The following is a 19790-nucleotide window of genomic DNA, read 5'->3' on the forward strand; positions in this document are numbered from 1 at the left end:
AATTAATTTTGGCAGCATCATTAACCACCAAGTTGAGACTATGTGCAGTGCAGAGTACAAAAAAAGCACAGGGGTTGGTATTTAAAATTTTTCTTTGCAAACCATTATGTTTGCCCCTCATGTTAGCTCCATTGTCATATATATAAACCTTGCCTGCGCATATAATTAATATCAAGGCCTAAACTTGTTTAAAATAAAGGCACTTAACCCATCTCTCATCGAATTTGTTATAGGAGAAAAATCTAAAAGGTGGTCTCTTATATCTATGTTTTTGTTAACTTCATTTAAATTTACAAATCTAATTATAACAGTAAGTTGTTCCATATGGCTTACGTCACGCATACAATCTAATATTATAGAAAAATATTTACATTGTTTTGCCATAAACAATATGTTGTCTTTAATTTGTGTAGCAGTTAATGAAATTATTTCATTCTGAATTTTGTCACCCAGATATTTTGGCATACATGTTTGAGTATTTTCAGAATTTTGTATTCTTCGAAGGTGCTGTGAAATAGTTAGATCAAATTTTGAAATCATTTCCATAGCTTTTCATTATTTGAGTCAAACAAAATATTATTCGTTACCCTAAGGGCTAAATTTTATTCTGCCAAAAACTGAATTATATATATTATCCGTTTTATTACTTCATACCAATGAATTTTTTCACGATTAAAAATTTCTTGCTCGTAGTGATCTATCATGGTTTTGTTTTCTAACTGCTTTTCTAAGAACCATCCATTTAGTATAATTTTTAATACAAGTTTCATTCTTTTCATGTCTCGATAAAAATTGGGAGAAATGTTGCCAGTCTGAAATTCCATTTGTAGCTAACAAATTCTTGGGAAAACCGAAAAGTTTACAGTGAAAACAAAAAACATTATTCAAAGATAGAGTACAGCAACAAATTTCTTGAGGATTTTTCCTCATTAGGAAAAGTGTTTTTAATATGAATTGGAAATTTTTTTTTACTTGTACAGGTTCATTTTGAATTAAAAGTTGCACTAACTTATTAGACAGCCTTAACGGCCACAACAGGGATCGTCACTTATTTCGTCTACTTCAATATCCTTTATTTGCATTTCAGCAGTCTTTTTCAGCACTACTTCTATCCTGACCTTCATTTTTATCTTCAAATTCATTTTTATTCTCATCGTCTTTATAATTCTCTTTGTCGGAACCCACACCACTTTCACTACTTTCTGCTATGGTTACTAGACGCGTTGAAGATGTTAACAGTTCTTCAAGACTCTGAAAGTATTTTAAAATAGCACCTTCTGATTTTTTATTTTCTTCATCTTTTACTTTTCTTTTTTTTTTTTTTTTACAATATTGCGAACTGGAAAATCTTTTTTGTTTTTTGGTAAGTCTGGCTATCTTTAGGCATGGCTGAATATAAAAAAATATTTTCTATTAATATTATAAATAAATAATACACATACATTTTACAGTTAGAAAAACACCTGCTGCAGGGTAATTTGATATTTAATTTAACATTTATATATTTAATTCAATATTTAATCAATATTAAGTCAATATTTAATTTAAGTAAATAGATAATTTATAAACTTCAAACGCTGATAATATTTATTAAATTTATTTTTTTAATATTCTTATGTAATACACTGCACTTTAAAATTATGTTTAATTTCAGTTGATTACCTCTCTAAACAATACTCGCTATAACGTAACTGACAAGATTGCAGCAATAATTCAGACACAGCATGAGTTTGTTAAGGAAAAGTCTTGTCTGACAAATTTAATTGGATTTTATGATGTGATTACAAAGGAACTGGATGCAAAAAATAATTTTGATATCATATACTTGGATTTCAGGAAAGCTTTTGACACTGTTGCGCATGAAAGATTACTGTAAAAATTGGAGCAGAATGGTATTAAGGGTAAATTGCTAAAATGGATAAAAGGGTGGTTGAGTGGAAGAAGATAGAGGGTGGTAATCAATGGGTGCTGCTCTTTGTGGACTAAAGTTATTAGTGGAGTCCCACAGGGTTCGGTGTTGGGTCTAATGTTGTTTTGTATATTTATCAATAATATTGATGAAGGTATATCAGGCTTAGTGTCGAAGTTTGCAGATGATACAAAGGTTGGCAGGGTTGTTAATGACAGTAATGGCAGTGTGCTACTGCAACAGGATTTAGATAATTTGGGCAGATGGGCTAAGAAGTGGCAACTGAAGTTCAACCTTGACAAATGTAAAGTACCACATATGGGTAGAAGTAACCCCAGAGAAACGTACCAACTGTGTGATACTACACTTAAGGAGGCAGAAAATGAAAAAGACCTGGGAGTAATTGTGCAGTCAGATATGAAGTTTTCTGAGCAATGCAGACAAGCTACCAGGGCAGGTCATGGAGTTTTATCAATGATATACAGGAATTTTGCTAGCAGGGAAAAAGAGGTGATTGTCCCTCCGTATAAGGCAATGGTCAGACCACACCTTGAGTACTGCGTACAGGTCTAGAGGCCTCATTTTAAGAAGAATGTAGATTTGCATGAGCATGTACAGAGAAGGGCAACAAGATTGGTGAGGAGAATGAAGGATCCTCTTACCATGAGAGGCTTAAGTTCTGCAAATTGCAGTGGCTGGAGACTAGGCACCTGCGAGGTGATCTGATTGGGGTGTATAAGGCCTTGAATGGGTTGAGCACGCTGAATTCTGATGGGATTCTTCCACTTGTTCAGATTACGAACTTAAGGGGGGATAAATTCAAATTCAGGAAAGACAGATGTAGAATAGATGTGCGGAAATTTGCCTTTAGCCAGCAGGTGGTTAATTGCTGGAACAAACTTCCATCTGTCGTTGTGGAAGTTGATAGGTTAAATAAATTTGAGGAACTGTACAAACATTTAGAGGGAATTGTTTTGTAATAAGCTCATACACTTGCTTTCTTGCATCACATGCCACTACTACTTTTTTTTTTTTGGTAGTTGTTGGCGCATCGGCTTTTAATGTACCACCCAAGGTTTTTACAGTACTTTGATCAAAGCCCGAGGCAGGATTCGAATCCGCGACCTTTGGGTTGCCAGGCAGGCACTCTACCCACCCAGCTAACCCGGTCAGCGCCACTACTACAAAAGTTTTATTTGGTGGTGACTAGGTAAGAACGAGTAATTCCCCTAAATTTGATCCAATTGTCTCAGCGAATGCATCCCTATCGTTAAACGAGGTAATACTGTATAATGGGCTCTCAACAACTACTAATATATGAATGAAGAATCAAAAAAGTTACAGGTTCACTATCTAATAATTTTTAAAAAGTTTATTATGACAAGAATTTCTTTATTATTTGTATTTCCTTTATTCAAATTATGCTTAGATTCTTCATCATTTCGGCCGCCCTTGGATTTGGCTGCCTATGTTTATCGCACACTCAAACACAGGGTTGCCACGGCTCTGTCTACATCCTTCTAAAATGAAGCCTCCAGACCTGTGTACAGTACTCAAGGTGTGGCCTGACCACTGCCTTATACAAAGGGATAATCACCTCCTTGTCTCTGCTAGCAAAATTCCTTTATATATATAATTGACAAAATTCCATGACCTGCTCTGGCAGCCTGTCTGCACTAGTCAGAGTACTTCATATCTGCCTGCACAATTACCCCCAGGTCCTTTTCACTCTCTACCACTGTCAGCGTACTACCACACAGTTGATACGTTACTCTGGGGTTACTACTTCCCATATGCAGTTGTTGTTGTTTGGTTTTTAGGAGCATTAGCAACTAAGGCCATATTGCTCCGGGATATGCGGTGGTCATTCCCTGACCTTTCTGCATCCTCCATATTTGGTGGTGACGGGCTCGAACCCCGGTCTAATCAAGAAGCATGTGCTACGCACTGCTACTCCTTCCCACCTGGCTACGGAGGCACCTCCCCCATATGCAGTACTTTACATTTGTCAATGTTAAACTTCAGTTGCCACTTCTCAGCCCATCTGCCTAACTTATCTATATCCTGTGCAGTAGCATAGTGTCTTTAGTGTCATTAACAACCCTGCCAACCTTTGTATCATCTGCAAACTTGGACATTAAGCCTGATATACCTTTATCGATATCATTGATAAATACACAAAACAACAATGGGCTCAGCACCAAACCCTGGGGGACTATACTAATAACATTAGTCCACGTAGAGCAGTGTCCATTTATTACCACTATCCACTGTCTTCCACAAAACCACCCCTTTATCCATCGCAGTAACTTGCCCTTAATGCCATACCACTGCAATTTGTACACTAGTCTTCCATGTGTAACAGTATCAAAAGCTTTCCTGAAATCCAAGTATATGATAAAATTTATTTTTAGCATCCAGTTCATTTGTGACGACATCATAGTATCAAATCAAACTGGTCAGACAAGACTTCCCCTTAACAAAACCCATGCTGTGTCTTAACTATTACTGATGTCTTGTCTAGGTGATCCTGTATCACCTCTTTAACCAGTGACTCCATTATTTTCCCCAGAACAGAAGTTAAACTAACAGGTCTATAATTATTTGTGTCACCCTTTGAACCCCCTTTGTGAATTGTGGATACATTTTCACATCTCCAGTCCATGGGGACCTCCCCTGACTCTAAGGTTGCTCTCATAATTATGGCTAAGGGTCTGCTTACTTCCCTTGCTGCCTCCTTCATTATAACTGTATAGATTCAATCTGCCCCGGGTGCCTTTTTTATGTTTAACTTCAACAATTCCTCCTCCACTTTGCTCTCAGTTATCACAAAATCTCTTAGCTCCCTGTTAGAGTTTGATAAACTTTTGGCATTCCCCTCCTTGAATAACTCCTCATGTGTGAATGTAGATACAAATACTCATTCAGTTTATCAGCTACTTGAGCAGAATCATCAATAGTCGAAAGATCTATGTTAAGTAGACCAATCTGATTCATCCCCCCGCCCCTCCTTCTAGAGTTTACATAAGTAAAGAACTCTGCTGTTTTTTTTTTTTTGCATCTTTTGCCTAAGATTTCTCATAATCTACCTTCACCTGCCTAACCTCCTTTGTGACTTGATTACAGACTATCTTATCAGTCATAGGCTTTGTGTTGCCTGATAATTTATATGCATCCCATGCATTTTTCTTCTCTGCCGCAAGCCTCATTAATTCATCTGACATCCATTTAGGCCCTAACCTTGAACAGTATTTCTTAGTTGGTATGAAAAGCCTAGTAGCCTCCAATATTAAGTTCCTGAAGGCTTCCCATTTAGAATTGGTAACATTTAGAATTGGTCACCATTGGTAACATCATTAGTTGATCCCACTCTATAGGTTGGTTGGTTGTTGAGTTTTTTGGTGCAAAAGCAACTTTAGCCATATTGCACCTATCTATTAATGTTTAGTGACAAGGACGTTTATATTTCTTAAATATGATTTATATCTGGTCAAAATATCCTATTAATTTTAAATAAGTAAATATATTTTCAATGTTGGAGTTATCACCTATGATTTGTGATAAGGTCAGAAAATCTTGGAAATTTATAGGGAGATGGAAGGCTGATTGTCGCACCATGTGGTATTGTGGACATTCTATAAGGAAATGTTTTACAGTGAGTTGACAAGAACAGTGAAGGCATTCTGGAGGATTTGCTTTGGTGAGTAAATAATTGTGCGTAAGATGTGTATGTCCAATGCATAGTCTGGATATAATGACTTCTTCATGCCGATTCTTGCGAAGACTCGATTTCCATGGCTGTAGTTGATGTTTTATTTGAAACAGTTTATTGTTTGATTCATTTTTCCACATTTGTGACCACTGATTGTGGAGAAACTGTTTTATGATTGGTCTGTAATCGGTATACGGAACTTTGCAAAGCCTTTGGTTTGTGTTTGTAGGATTCTTTGCTGCTCGATCATTACCTTCAATGCCTGTATGTCCTGGGATCCAACAGAATTTTACTTGCCTCATTTTGATCCCACTCTATAGAATTTCAAAACTGTCTGAGACCTCTGTAGTCACCTTTACGAAAACAGAAACCCTTCCCTTTACCCTTGATGGTAGTTACATCTTTAAGTAAATCCCACATAGTACACTGATCACTGTCGCCTACTGGTTCCTTTATCTGCAAATTCCTAATGCATGCATCATCACTATTGATAATCAGATCAAGGGTATTTACTCCCTCTGGTTGTCCCTTGAACATGTTGCTGTAGAAAACAATTCTCCAATAAGTCCACAAAAATCTTGCTAGTGTGGGAGTGACCAACCCACAAGTTCCAGTCAATATCTGTAGAGTTAAGATCCCCTAGATATTGACTGGAACTTGTGGGTTGGTTACTTGTTCAAGGCATTGTCACCTTCTTTTCCCTATTAGCAAAATTTCTGTATATCATTGACAAAATCTCACGACCTTCTCTGGCATCCTGTCTGCATTGCTCAGAAAACTTCATATCTGTTTGCACAATTATCCCAGGCCTTTTTTTTTCTCTATGTATATATAGACTTTTGCAGATTCATGATTAAATACATTTCAATTAAAATATAACTGCATGATTAAATGTAAAAGATACCATATATTAATATAAGAACTGAAACTGAAAAGGTGTCCCCTAAAATTTTGAATAAACTTGTATTTGATTTAATTTGTTAGCAAGGAATTTCAATCTATTTACTTTTTTTACCTGGGACAGGATAAGCTAATTATACAAAAATGATGCCACAAAGCAAAACATATACAGCATTAGCTTTTAAAAAAAAAGTATCCTTCATTTCATTTTTCTATTTTGTCTAAGTATTGATTAATTTATTTGGTATATGATTTATTTGGTTTATTTGGCATATACCCATATGGTATATGATAATATACCATATAGGTTATAAAAACATAACTCTAGTATTAGTATTACTATTAATAAAGGCAAACTCATGCTGAAAAATTACCGAATTTCATCCAGGTAACTTTCTAGCCTTTTTCTTAAATTTATATTTTGAAGACTAAATGCACAAGGCATATGTTATGCCTTGTTGAAATTAACTATATAATACTAGTGTAAATACACCATAGTTTACCCATAAATGTAACTACATAAGTAGTGTAACAGTATCGTTTGATTTTATCTCATATTGTTGCTACCTTCACAGTGAGATACCAGGTATTGCACTACTGTGAATAAATAACACTTCTCTAGTAGAGAAGACTACTGTTATTTATTCTCAGTATGCACCACCACCCAGATGTGTGGGTGGTGGTGCCCACTGAGAATTTCAACCCATAACACATTATGCCTTGTGCATTTAGGCTTCAAAATATTATCATTATCTTCACCATTTGGCATCTCTCATATTGTGGAATTGATTCTGCAACCGTGATGGCATATCTGCATTATCAGGATACCTGCCCACCCACCAATGAGTGAGCCAACAAACTCTGAAACATATCTGGGTGGCAGTGACGTAGTGCAATACCTGGTATCTCATTGTGAAGGTAGCCACAATGAGATAAAAATCAAACAATGCCGTTACACTACTTATGTAGTTAAATTTATGGGTAAACTATGGTGCATTTACATCGACATTATATAGTTAAATTTATATAAACTCAAGTGTTCTAAATTATTAGGTGATAATTTGTTCCAACAGTTATTTAACAAATTATCACAGTTAGTTTCATCCTTCGCAAATCTAGAGCTTCATTTCTTTTTTATCATTGATAATATAGGCCTAGATTCATAATGAAAAATCCATTTCTCAAATTGTGGCAGTTTTACTCAAATGGGCCTGTTACTGCTTCCAACAATATATATAACCATAAAAATAAATAAACAAACACACCAGGAAAACTTTGTTTCTGTGGTTTGCAGAAAGCACATGGTCATGATCCATTCCCCTATTTGTACTGCAGACAGGCAGGGAAAAGTCAATTTTACATGGACAAAAATATGTGCAAGGTGAATCACATGCTGGATATCCACCCACTTATGAGTAGGTCAATGCTTCATTAACGGATTTTTAAAAAAATAAGTTCAATATGTGGAAGACTGCATCTTACTAGGTTCCCCACTTTCTCATTAATATCCAAAGGTAAGGTTATGATGAGTACACCTTATATGCTATGGGAGGAAAGGTGACCTCTTGCTGAAATGCATCATTTATAATTCATACTTTTTTAAGCCGAATTAAAATTTATTTTAAATTTTTTTACCACAAAAATATTTGAGTACTGAAACATTAGCAAAAGGTCAAGCATTTAACAAAAGCAGAATTCACAAAAACAGAAAACTTTTTTCAGAAATAAAAAGTTTTGGATCTTTTGAATCCTGTATTACATAGTTCGTTATGATCACGAACATTTTGAATGAACATAGTTTGTTATGATCACGAGCACTATCACTGACAGTGCTAAGGTGTTAAGAAAAAATACACTTTGTTTTGACTCATATACCGGCATGAGGCCACAACTTTAAAATCTTATATATATATATATATATATATATAAGAAAGCAATTATCCAATTTATTTGTGTTAGTTTAATGTATATAGAGACTGTACCACAAGTACAACAAACAGAAGTCTGAAATTAATCATAAACAACTCTTTAAGAATCTTTAAAATTTAAATTAATTACTTTTAAAGCTGTCTCAACACTGAAATATTAACTTACTTGAATAGTTGGGAAAGTTTTATCTTCCTGTGTACTATTAGCTCCAGGAATGCTTCCTGCAAGACGGCCTTCACATTCATAACGAAATCTCAATGCTTTTGATGCTGGCTGTTCTATAATTCTAACATAAGGATGCATTGGTGAATATCCAGTAGCACCAAGATTTGCATATATTCCATCAATGGGCTCATTTCTTATTACCTCAACTAAACAGAAGAAGAATATGCAAAAACAAGTCAAAAAACCTCTATAATCTTATCTATTACTTTTCATATTTCTGATAATTTCATGGTTTTAATTTAAAACTTGATATAAGCCCTATATTTTTAATCTCTTGTTAGTTATTCTTATAGTAAAATGTTCAACTTTTAAAACTGAATGATACATCCCCAAAATTAAAACTTTGATGATGTTTCAGCACTTAATAATGCTCTCTACTGGTAAAGAGAACCACAGCACAATGTTACCAGCAAACAGTGAAGGACAATAGTAAGTGCCACTTGGTATTTATGGAAAACATCTAATTTCTGGAGTTCAAATAAAGTACAGTACTTCAAAACCTCATACCGATTCATATCATTTTATAAATGACACTACCTTTCAGAACAGGATAAAATATACACAATCGCCCCATTATTTTTAAAACTGAAAGTTATAGAGGGAATTCAATAAAATCTTATTACACAATGGTATGATCTCACAAAGGAAAAATTTAGGGTTGAAAAGTATCTATATATTTAATACAGAAGTTGTTTTCTTTCAACAGTCAGTGTGAACAATAGTCTTAACTGATCAGGCTGGAAGTGGTCTCAAATTTAAGCTATTTCTTCATAGGTGTGCACAAAGTTGTTAAATTTTAAAAGTTCCAAATAGTTTTATTTACGGAATGAGCCAGTTTTGTAGTACAAATGAAAATAATTCAACATTCCCTTCATAGATGGAGTCACAGGAAGGTGTTGACTGTTAAACTATTGTCTAAGTTGATAAGGCATTTTTTTCAGATTAACAATTTGCACTTTAACTATTTAAATGATTAACAATTTGCATGTTCACACGATTGTGTTCTTTGTTCCAAAATAAATAATAATACTCTGCTACCAATTGTGAAATTGCCTACCTTAAAAGAAAGCACGAACAATTAGGATTCCATTGCACTGCTCGCTCACTATAGGTCCCCATGTTGCACATGAGAGCTCACACACTCATTGCCATTTGTTATGTTTAATACGTTTAAAACTTTCAGAAGTCATCATTTTATCGTTATCAACTTGTTTTTTTTTTTTTTTTTATTTTTGTTTTTTTAAGGAGAGTAATAATTTAAGGATTTAGAATTATGTCACAGTCAGGAAGACGCGTCCCTGGCATGCTACTATGATCAGTTGTGTTGAATGTACCTTGCGGTGAAGAAGATACTCTCCTTTTCGTGTTTCTACAAATGTATTCAGGATCGATCTGAAATGGTGAAATCAATGAAAATTTATAAGTTTCCTCAGATACAAGAAATGACAAAGAATTCAAAACGTATTGGCTTACTTGATTGTGACAAAACACGCACTACATTTCTTTAGAATGGCTAGAGAAAACTAAATTCGCATACTAATGAGGTAACAAAATTTAAAAGAGAAATTCAAGTATGCATTAGTTTCAGGTTGAGAATTTTTTTAGAGAACAATAAAGATCCAGACTACCAAACTCAGTTTAAAATATGCTGGTGAATTTCAAGAAGTTGGGCTGCAACATGATTGTCATGGTACATTTTTACCCTTCCATATTTGGAAGTGTAAGTGAAGAATAGGGTGAAATGCTTAAACAGGATATTAAACACATGGAGATGAGGTACCAGGGGAGTTGAAATGTCAACATCAGGGCTGATATTTGCTGGATACTGAAGAGGTACTGTACAGTAGAAGCATTTGCAAGAAAACGAAATAAATTAAACATTAATAATGAAAGTTTGACCAAGTTTTTAAAGTGAAAGGTAAGTTTTTAGTGTACTTTTTAATATTTTGCTATTTTGAGATGAATTGTACAAATATTTTCAGGAAAATATCAGGAAATAAAAACTGTGCTACCAACTGCAAAATTTTCACAACGGGTACAGCTAGAATACAGCTATTTGCATAGAGAATTAGGTTTTTAGTGTACTTTTTTATATTCTGCCCTTTTCAGTAGTATTTTATAGAGATGACAACAAATTGTCCAAAAATTTTCGGAAAATGTTAGGCAATAAAAAAGACAAAAACACTGACTACTTTTCTTTAGGACAGCTAAAGAAAAAACTCTGCTACCAATTGCGAAATTTTCGCGATTGGTACTGCTAGTTGCATTTTAAAGCCTGCAGGTAACCATTAAAAATCAACTCAGTGCGTAAGTATGACAAATGCAGAATGCTTGAAGCATACAAGGATCATAACGGTACTGAAAATTCAAGAATGCAGCAGATCAATTACCATCTCACCTAACAGATAGCTACAAGACAAATCCAAAACAGAAAGTAGAATATAAATGTGCACATAATTAAGAAAATTGCATACATGGAATGAAGAATATGTTTCAGAAGAACTGGAACGTTTCAAGTATTAATCATTGTACTGGTATTAAGTAGTGGCAATTGATGCAAGAAAGAAAGCTTATACAGCATCTGCAAAAAATAATAACTCACTTTCATATCACCTGTACATCCCCTTTAACAATTTTTCTAGTTCTTTCTTGAATTTATTCAAAGTACCTACTTCCACAACATTAGACAGAAGTTTGTTCCAATAATCAACTACCCTCTGGCTGAAGACAAATTTCCACACATCTATCCTGCAACCACCCTTCCTCAATTTGTATTTATGCCACCTCATCTGTACGTTGAGAAAAAGGAAACAATGTCATCAGCATTTAGCTTACTCAGTACATTCAAAATCTTAAATATCATATATAATTCTGAAGAATTACACATGATGTGCCAGATGACAGAGTGAACAGTCTATATCTGATGAATACTCATAGAACTGTATATTCCTCCACTTTTATAGGCATCAGAGATAACAATGAACCAAAAACCAGAAAGTAGATTTTAATAGATATTACACAGAACTGCTGTAAAGATAGACTTTGTTCATTACTCAGACAAAGGATTAAAGAAAAGAAAAGCAGAACTCTGTAAATCAGCAGTGAATGCCACCACGAAACTGACAACAATGTTTCAAATTTAAATTAAACATTCTTTTTCCACATGAAAATAATCCTGCAATTATAATAGTATTGGCATAAGAGATACTACTATATAACCTATACTCATAACAAATAAAATACATAAATAAATGACATCAAATTTAAGTTAAATTGGAGTGTCAGCATACCATAGGAAGTGACTATCACGGAATTCTATTAATGTGATGTAACTGCAGTCTGGACCAAAGCAGGAAGACTAGACAATCCCACCTGTCCAAATGAATGTTAACCTCTTTTGAGAGAAAGAAGCAAAATAATAAAAAGATAAGTGCTATAGGAATGATTTCCTCAGGAAAGGGCATCCTCCCTTGCAAATCCCAAAAAGTCATTTCCAATGTGAACTTCCAAAAACCAGCCAAACTTCACTGATGTCGTTATAAGATCAATAAAAGATTAAACTAAAGAAAAAATGCGAACTGCAATATGTTAAAAGCCCTCTACTGGCAAACTTAAGAAAATAAAAATATGAAATGCAAATTTTGACATTGACCAGTGCCAAAATGGCCAGCTTAGAGTGAATGAAAATAAAATAAATCATACAAAAAAAGGAGGATACAATAACTAAACTAATATCATCCAAAAATATAGTGCATTAAAAATATTTTAACCTGCAGAATTTAAATTCAGTGGGCTGAAATATTCTTTCCACACAGCAGCTTAATGTCAAACAATTTCATTCTCATGGATTTGTCAGGGATTATCACTCAAAATTATCTACAATCTTATAAGAGACCAATAAGTCTCAAAACACTTTCAATGCAGCGTCATCTTTTTAATAAGTAAAAGATTACTCTTTTGGAGATGCCATTTGTTTTAAATTAATATAATACAACAAAATGCCAAAACATGAAATTTACATAAATAACACATAAATAAAAAGTAATCCCCAGTCTACAGCATGTTCTACAGAGTATACTGGGCAAGAAAAAATACTCCTGAGCTTTTCATTATGATGATGGTTTTTTTCTAGTTATCCATAAAATAATTATCAATAATTTTTAATCAGATTTAATGGATATTCATTGCTACTAAAGTAAGAATTCTAAATTTATATGACATCATCAGTGGAATTAAATACTAAAATTATTACCCATTCATACTGCCAGGATAAAGCACATACAGACTACAATATTTAGCAGCAGAAGCAACAAAACTTGATGATGAAAGATGGTTAGACTAATAACTTTATCGGCATAATGTCATTGTGCCTGAACAGACAACTGTTGTGTTGGACAGACAACTTGTGTAATCGAGACCCGCTAATATCTGTAAAATTGGACGAATGCTAACTTATTGTGATGTTCTCTTGTAGAGGATCTGTGTTCACATTTTGAATTTAATTTTTAAATCGATGGTTTGATTTAAATCAAATAATAAAATATTAAATAGAATATATAGGATACTCAGATGATTTATTAGTAAATTAATAAGAGGAGTTTACCTCAATATAGTACGTGGAACACTTCCGTATGATACCCTCCAGAAATTAAAACGGAAAAAACGAAAAAATCGACAACTTACCAATATATTAAAGTGAAATATAAATAATTAAATAATCAATTTAACTCAATTCAAAATCAATTCAAAACAATTAAAATTCAAATTAACGCAATTAAAAGAATCTAACGAAAATATTCAAAACGATTTTCCTTCCTGAAGCTGACAATGCTTTTCGACCGACTGTCGTGATCACAGGAATGAAAATTACCGTGACATCCCCCCCACAGACACATAACGCACTACCACAGAATATGTCGGCTAGTTCACGAACACCCCCTCACCCAGTATCCAACGAACCGACATATCAACAGGTTACAAATCTTTCCTCGTGTACACTATCGCAGGACCAGATTTCACTTTTATCCAAAGGATTAAATTATAATTTACCACCTCGAAAGCTGCCAAAAAAACAATGCGTAATTGATATTGAATTTGGACTTCGTAGTGTTCCACAAAAAGATGTATTTATTCAACAAGTTAACCAAGTAGTGAATAACATAAAAGAAACGCGACTTCCTAAATTGAATACACATGACAGTTCAGCTTTACGAGAACTTCGAGAAAATAAGGACATTATTATACAGAGGGCAGATAAAGGAGATACAGTGGTTATACTAGATAAACATGATTATATTAATAAGTTAGATTCAGTTGTATCTGATACCTCCACTTATTGTGAAGTGGACCCGACACTGTTTACCAATTTGGTAAATCAATACAATAAAACGTTAACCACATATCGTAAAAACGACTACATTACTATGGTTCAGTTGAAGGAATTGAAGTCCAGAACATACAATATTCCTGCACTTTTTGGTCAGGTAAAATTACACAAGCCTGGATTTCCGATTCGACCTATTGTTTCCTACAGGAACTCGGCATTTTCAGCCTTAGCCACACATGTATATAACATTATAAAACCTTTTAGACAGGTTATACAATTTGGGATTAAGAATTACGATACATTATTTAATAATCTTAAAGACTGTAGACTCGGCGACAATGACAATTTATTCTCATTAGATGTTACCTCATTATATACGAATGTAAACGTTGAATACACATTAGATATTATTTGGGATATGTTAAATAAAAACTCGACACCGATTAATCATACGAAGCTGCCTATAAAGGAGATTTTTCACTTAATTAAACTATTAGTTGAGGCTAACTACATCACCTTTCGAGACAAGGTGTACAAACAAATTTTTGGATTACCAATGGGTTTGAGCCTGAGTGGCTTAATGTCAGAGATCTATCTCTCAACGATTGAGCAGATACATTTGACACCTTTTCGTCCCCGTATCACATACTATGGGAGGTATTTAGACGATGTTCTAGTTATTACCGATAGTAGTACTATCCAAGACATTTTACATTCGTTTAATAATATTCATTCTAGACTCAAATTTACATTGGAAAGGGAAGATACGGATACTAAGTCATTAAACTTTCTAAATTTCACGCTTACCCGGGACTCGAACAAAATACAATTTAGCATCTATCGAAAACCCACAAACACCGGTATGCTTCTACATTATAATAGCTACCACCCGTTCACCTACAAAAGATCGATTATCTTTAATCAATTTCTAAATGCCTATAAATATTCAACGACGGATTCTGCTTTAGACTCAGAAATACAAATATTAACTAGCAGATTCTTGAACAGGGGTTATCCCATTAACACAATAAATCGAATTAGGGTACAAGCTAAGGATAGGATACAAAATACTGCACCAATCAACAATAATAATATCAAAAAATACTTTATTTCTGTCCCATATGTTGAACAGTGGCACAAACAGCTTAACAGATTCTTTAAAGATACCGAATTTAAAATTATAGCTAGGCCTATACGGAAGTTACACACTATACTGAACAATCGCTCGGTTCTTTCGGCGTTCGCAACACAAATTAATGATCTAGTATACAACATTTCTTGCGGTGATTGCGACTCGTCTTATCAGGGTTCGACGCGGTTTTCTCTTAATATCCGTGTAAATCAACACGAAGCCTCAGTTCGTGCTTCTCGTTCAGCAGCGTCAGAATTAGCCTTTCATGCCATTAACGAAAAACATACTTTTTTATTTAACGAGGCCAAAATACTTAACGTTCAACGTAATTATACGCGACTATTAATTGCAGAAACCGTTGAAATTAAATTACACGAGAATTCTGTTAATGTTCGGCGGCCATATTTGATCTCCGATGCGTGGACCTTTACGCGCATGCGCGAAGACACATAATCACTATTTAAGTTGCAGGTTTAGCCTGATTCGGTAATTTTCATTCCTGTCGATCACGACAGTCGGTCGAAAAGCATTGTCAGCTTCAGGAAGGAAAATCGTTTTGAATATTTTCGTTAGATTCTTTTAATTGCGTTAATTTGAATTTTAATTGTTTTGAATTGAGTTAAATTGATTATTTAATTATTTATATTTCACTTTAATATATTGGTAAGTTGTCGATTTTTTCGTTTTTTCCGTTTTAATTTCTGGAGGGTATCATACGGAAGTGTTCCACGTACTATATTGAGGTAAACTCCTCTTATTAATTTACTAATATTATCAACGTAGAACATATTGAGTATTACAGCTCTGATTCATACTATCAGATGATTTATAAAGCTTCTTAATGTACCATTATGTAATCGACTTAATAATCAAGCCAGAACAAACTTACACAACACGTACACTCTCACAACCACAATCCCCTAATCAATTCAGCAATTGCAATTATTAAATTAGGATCTAGTTACAAATCTTCCAACACGAGGTGCTTGTCATAGAATGGTGTCGCCACAACACTAAATTTAACGTTCTAAACACGAAACTGTCAACCGTTGGCAGTTTCGTGTTTAGAAATGAACATAAGAATTCTTTAAATACATAATTACTTTTCTCCTATCATTGCCAACCAAAGACATTTTACACGAAAGTCGCTCATTGTGACTATTGGCTTCACCTTGTTCTCATATTAATATTTTATAAATGACAACCAGGGACGAGGTAGTGCACTTCTTTCTTGAGCAAATTTTAATTACAGGTTTTAACAATTCCGTATTTATTTATTATAAGACCTGCCTAAAGACAGATGAACCTTGTAACAGGACAAAGGAATGAAAGCAAGCTTTGATCCTAAATCCATGCATGCAAATAATTAGAAGTATAAAGGGAGATAAATTCATGAAGCTTGATGGGAGCTTTTCACTTATACCATCTCCAAAGGGGAAATGAACAAGTGGTTGAAAGCTGTATTTATATGGCCCAGGCATATTCCATTTTAGTATTTCAAAAGTGGAGGGGGAGGGGCATTCAAGTAGGCAAAAGGAAGAGAAAGAGGATAGAAGGAAAACAATTACACAAGTTGTCTGCCCAACATGTCATAGTATCAAGTTTCAATACAACAATGTTTTTACATGGTCAATGTCTCTGTCTAAGTATGTGATAAATAGCATATAGGACATATAGTAAAAATAAAAAATAGGCAACTCAAGGTCATCCACTCAATACATAGCAACTAAGTTAACAAGGAAATGGGGAAGCATGATGATTGACCTTGAGCCACCTATTGTTTTTGTCCTTACTGTTTCTGATGGCACATTCCAAATTGTAGACCCCAGGGAAGGTTCTTATCTGCAGTCTTAGGATTAACTTAAGCATAAGAGTTCCTGGTTTATAAGGCCTCATAATAATATCCCACAGCTTCTAACGGTGATCAGGCAGTTTTTGTTTTTCTGAGATGCAACTAATAAGCAGAGAAATAGTAATCACAATTTGGGAAGTTCTTACAGATAGCAAATTACTCTGGTGAAAGACCTGCTTTTCAACTCATTTGTTTTAAACAGCCATGGCCCATCAGTTTTCTACAATTTCATTCCTTTCATTCTTCCAGTTAATATTTTTAGTCATCTATTTATTATTATTTTTAAATGGTTGTAACAACCCCAGGGGCTCACATCTGGTGAGTATGGGTGTGGCACACCCAGGGTCTGAGCTGGATATCATCATTCTTCTCTTCCTTGGTCTTCAACTCTCTCTCTCTCTCTCAATTTTTTTTTGGCTGGTGCAGCATAAGCCTAAGGCTTCCTTGCACCACATGGCTAATGATAATAATAGTTATCGCAACATATTTTCGAAGGTACACAGTATAAAGTAGATACCCAATAAAGGTCACCACATGTAGTACCATTATTTTCATCATAAAAAGTCATTGTAACATAGCGTCTTTCTAATGCAGCTGAGAGCAAACTGGGTTTCTACTTAAATGCATTGGTACTGCACTATGTTAAATAAAAAGTACTGCTCCGATGGAGAAGTATACTGCTTTTTACTTAAAGTGTACTCTGTCATGACCATGGTTACCTGCTGTTTTCTATGTAAATAAAAAAATTAACTTGAAGTGTTCAAAGCAATTTGTTAATTTTAATGTAGCTGTAATAGTTAATTTTCCCCTCAATCATAATAAAAACATAAAAAAATAGAAGAGAGCAAATTTCCATTATTGAAATTATTTTCTTTTTGCTAAAAATATGTTTTTAAGTCAACTGTATAGATTTTCCTTAATTAAGATCATTATTACTGTTATGAAAGCTACTCACATGTTTATTTGTATTGGGCATACGATGCAAGAAAGCAAGCTTATGCAGCATCAGCCAAAAAAACCCTCCCATTTCACCCCTCCATTCGTTCCAAATGCCTGTCCACCTCAGTCTTAAATTTATTTAGGCATTCAACTTCCGCAACAAAAGATGGAAGTCTGTTCCACCAATCAACTACCTGCTGGTTAAAGGCAAATTTTCCACACATCTATTCTACAACTATCTTTCCTCAATTTGAAAACTGTGCCCTCTGAGGTTCTGAGCAGGAGGAAGAATCCCGTCATCATTCAGCTTGCTAAACCCATTCAAGGCCTTATACACCTCAATCAAACCACCTTTGCAGGACCTACTTTCTAGATGCTGCAATTTGCAGAACTTGAGTCTTTCTTGATAAGAGCACCCCTTTGTTCCTCGTCGCCAATCTGGTTGCCCATCTTTCTACTCATTCTAGCAACTCTACATCCTTCCTAAAATGAGGCCTCCAGACCTGTACCACAGTACTCTAGGCGTGGCCTGACCATTACCTTGTATAGTGGGACAATCACCTCCTTTTCCCTGCTAGCAAAATTCCTATATATCATTGACAAAGCTCCGTGACCTGCCCTGGCAGCCCGTCTGCACTGCTCAGCAAACTTCATATTTGACTGCACAATTACCCCAAGATGTTTTCCACTTCTCTGAATGTAGTACCACACAGTTGGTACATTTTCTCTTCAGTTATTGCTACCAATATACAGTACTTTGCATTTGTCAATGTTAAAATTCAGTTGCCACTTCTCATCCCATTTTCCCAACTTATTTAGATCCAGTTGGAGTAGCATACTGTCTTTACTGTCGTTAACAACCCTGCCAACCTTTGTATCATCTGCAAACTTGGACAATAAACCTGATATACCTTCATCAATATCATTGACAAATACTGAAAACAACAATGGGCCCAACACTGAACCCTGTGGAACTCCACTAATAACATTTGTCCATGAAGGAGCAGTGTCCACTGATTACCACACTCTGTAGTCTCCCAACTCAACCACCCCTTTATCTATTGTAGCAACTTACCCTTAATGTCCTACCCCTCCAATTTATACAGCAGTCTTTCATGTGCAACAGTATCAAAAGCTTTCGTGAAATCCAAGTATATGATATCAAAATTATTTTTGGCATTCGGTTCCTTTGTGACCACATCAGTGTTTGGTTTTTAGGAGCATTAGCAACTAAGGCCATATTGCTCCGGAGCCATGCCACATCATAGTATCCAATCAAATTGGTCAGACAAGACGTCCCTTTAACAAACCCATGTTGTGTCTTAACTATTACTGTAGTCTTGTATAAATGATCCTGCAATGCTTCTTTAACCAGTGATTCCAATATTTTCCCAGAACAGAAGTTAAATTAACAGGTCTATAGTTACTTGTGTCACCTTTTTTAACTCCTTTTGTGAATTGGTGATACATTTGCACACCTCCAGTTCATAAGGATCTCCCCTGAGTCGAAGGAAGCTCTCATAATTATGGCTAAGGGTTTTTCTTACTTCCCTTGCTGCCTCCTTCAGTATTAACTGGATAGATTCCATCTGCCCCAGGTGCCTTTTACTTCAACAATTTCTCCTCCACTTTGCTCTCAGTTATTACAAAATCACTTAGCTTCCTGTTAGAGTTTGATAAACTTCTGGCATTCCCCTCATTGAATAATTCCTCATGTGAATGTAGATGCAAAATACTCATTCAGTTTATTAGCTACCTCAGCATGATCATCAATAGTCAACTCATCTATGTTAAATGGTCCAATCTGATTCATCCCGTTCCTTCTAGAGTTTACATAAATAAAGAATTCTTTGCTGTTTTTCTTTG

General features: G+C 34.7%; 1 protein-coding gene across 2 annotated transcripts in view; it reads right to left on the reverse strand.

Moving 5' to 3' along the window:
- LOC150085062 (putative transcription factor p65 homolog) overlaps positions 1–19790 on the reverse strand; it is a 141361-nt gene that overhangs the window by 80983 nt on the left and 40588 nt on the right. For both annotated transcript variants that reach the window (XM_090376757.1, XM_090376756.1), the window contains exon 3: positions 8616–8821. In XM_090376757.1, coding sequence (XP_090232883.1) covers positions 8616–8821 — 206 coding nt within the window. The remainder of the gene's footprint in view (positions 1–8615; positions 8822–19790) is intronic.

This window comes from Mastigoproctus giganteus, chromosome 6 (genome assembly GCF_048544385.1).
Source record: "Mastigoproctus giganteus isolate SK-2022 chromosome 6, ASM4854438v1, whole genome shotgun sequence".
Classification (NCBI taxonomy): Eukaryota; Metazoa; Arthropoda; class Arachnida; order Uropygi; family Thelyphonidae; genus Mastigoproctus; species Mastigoproctus giganteus.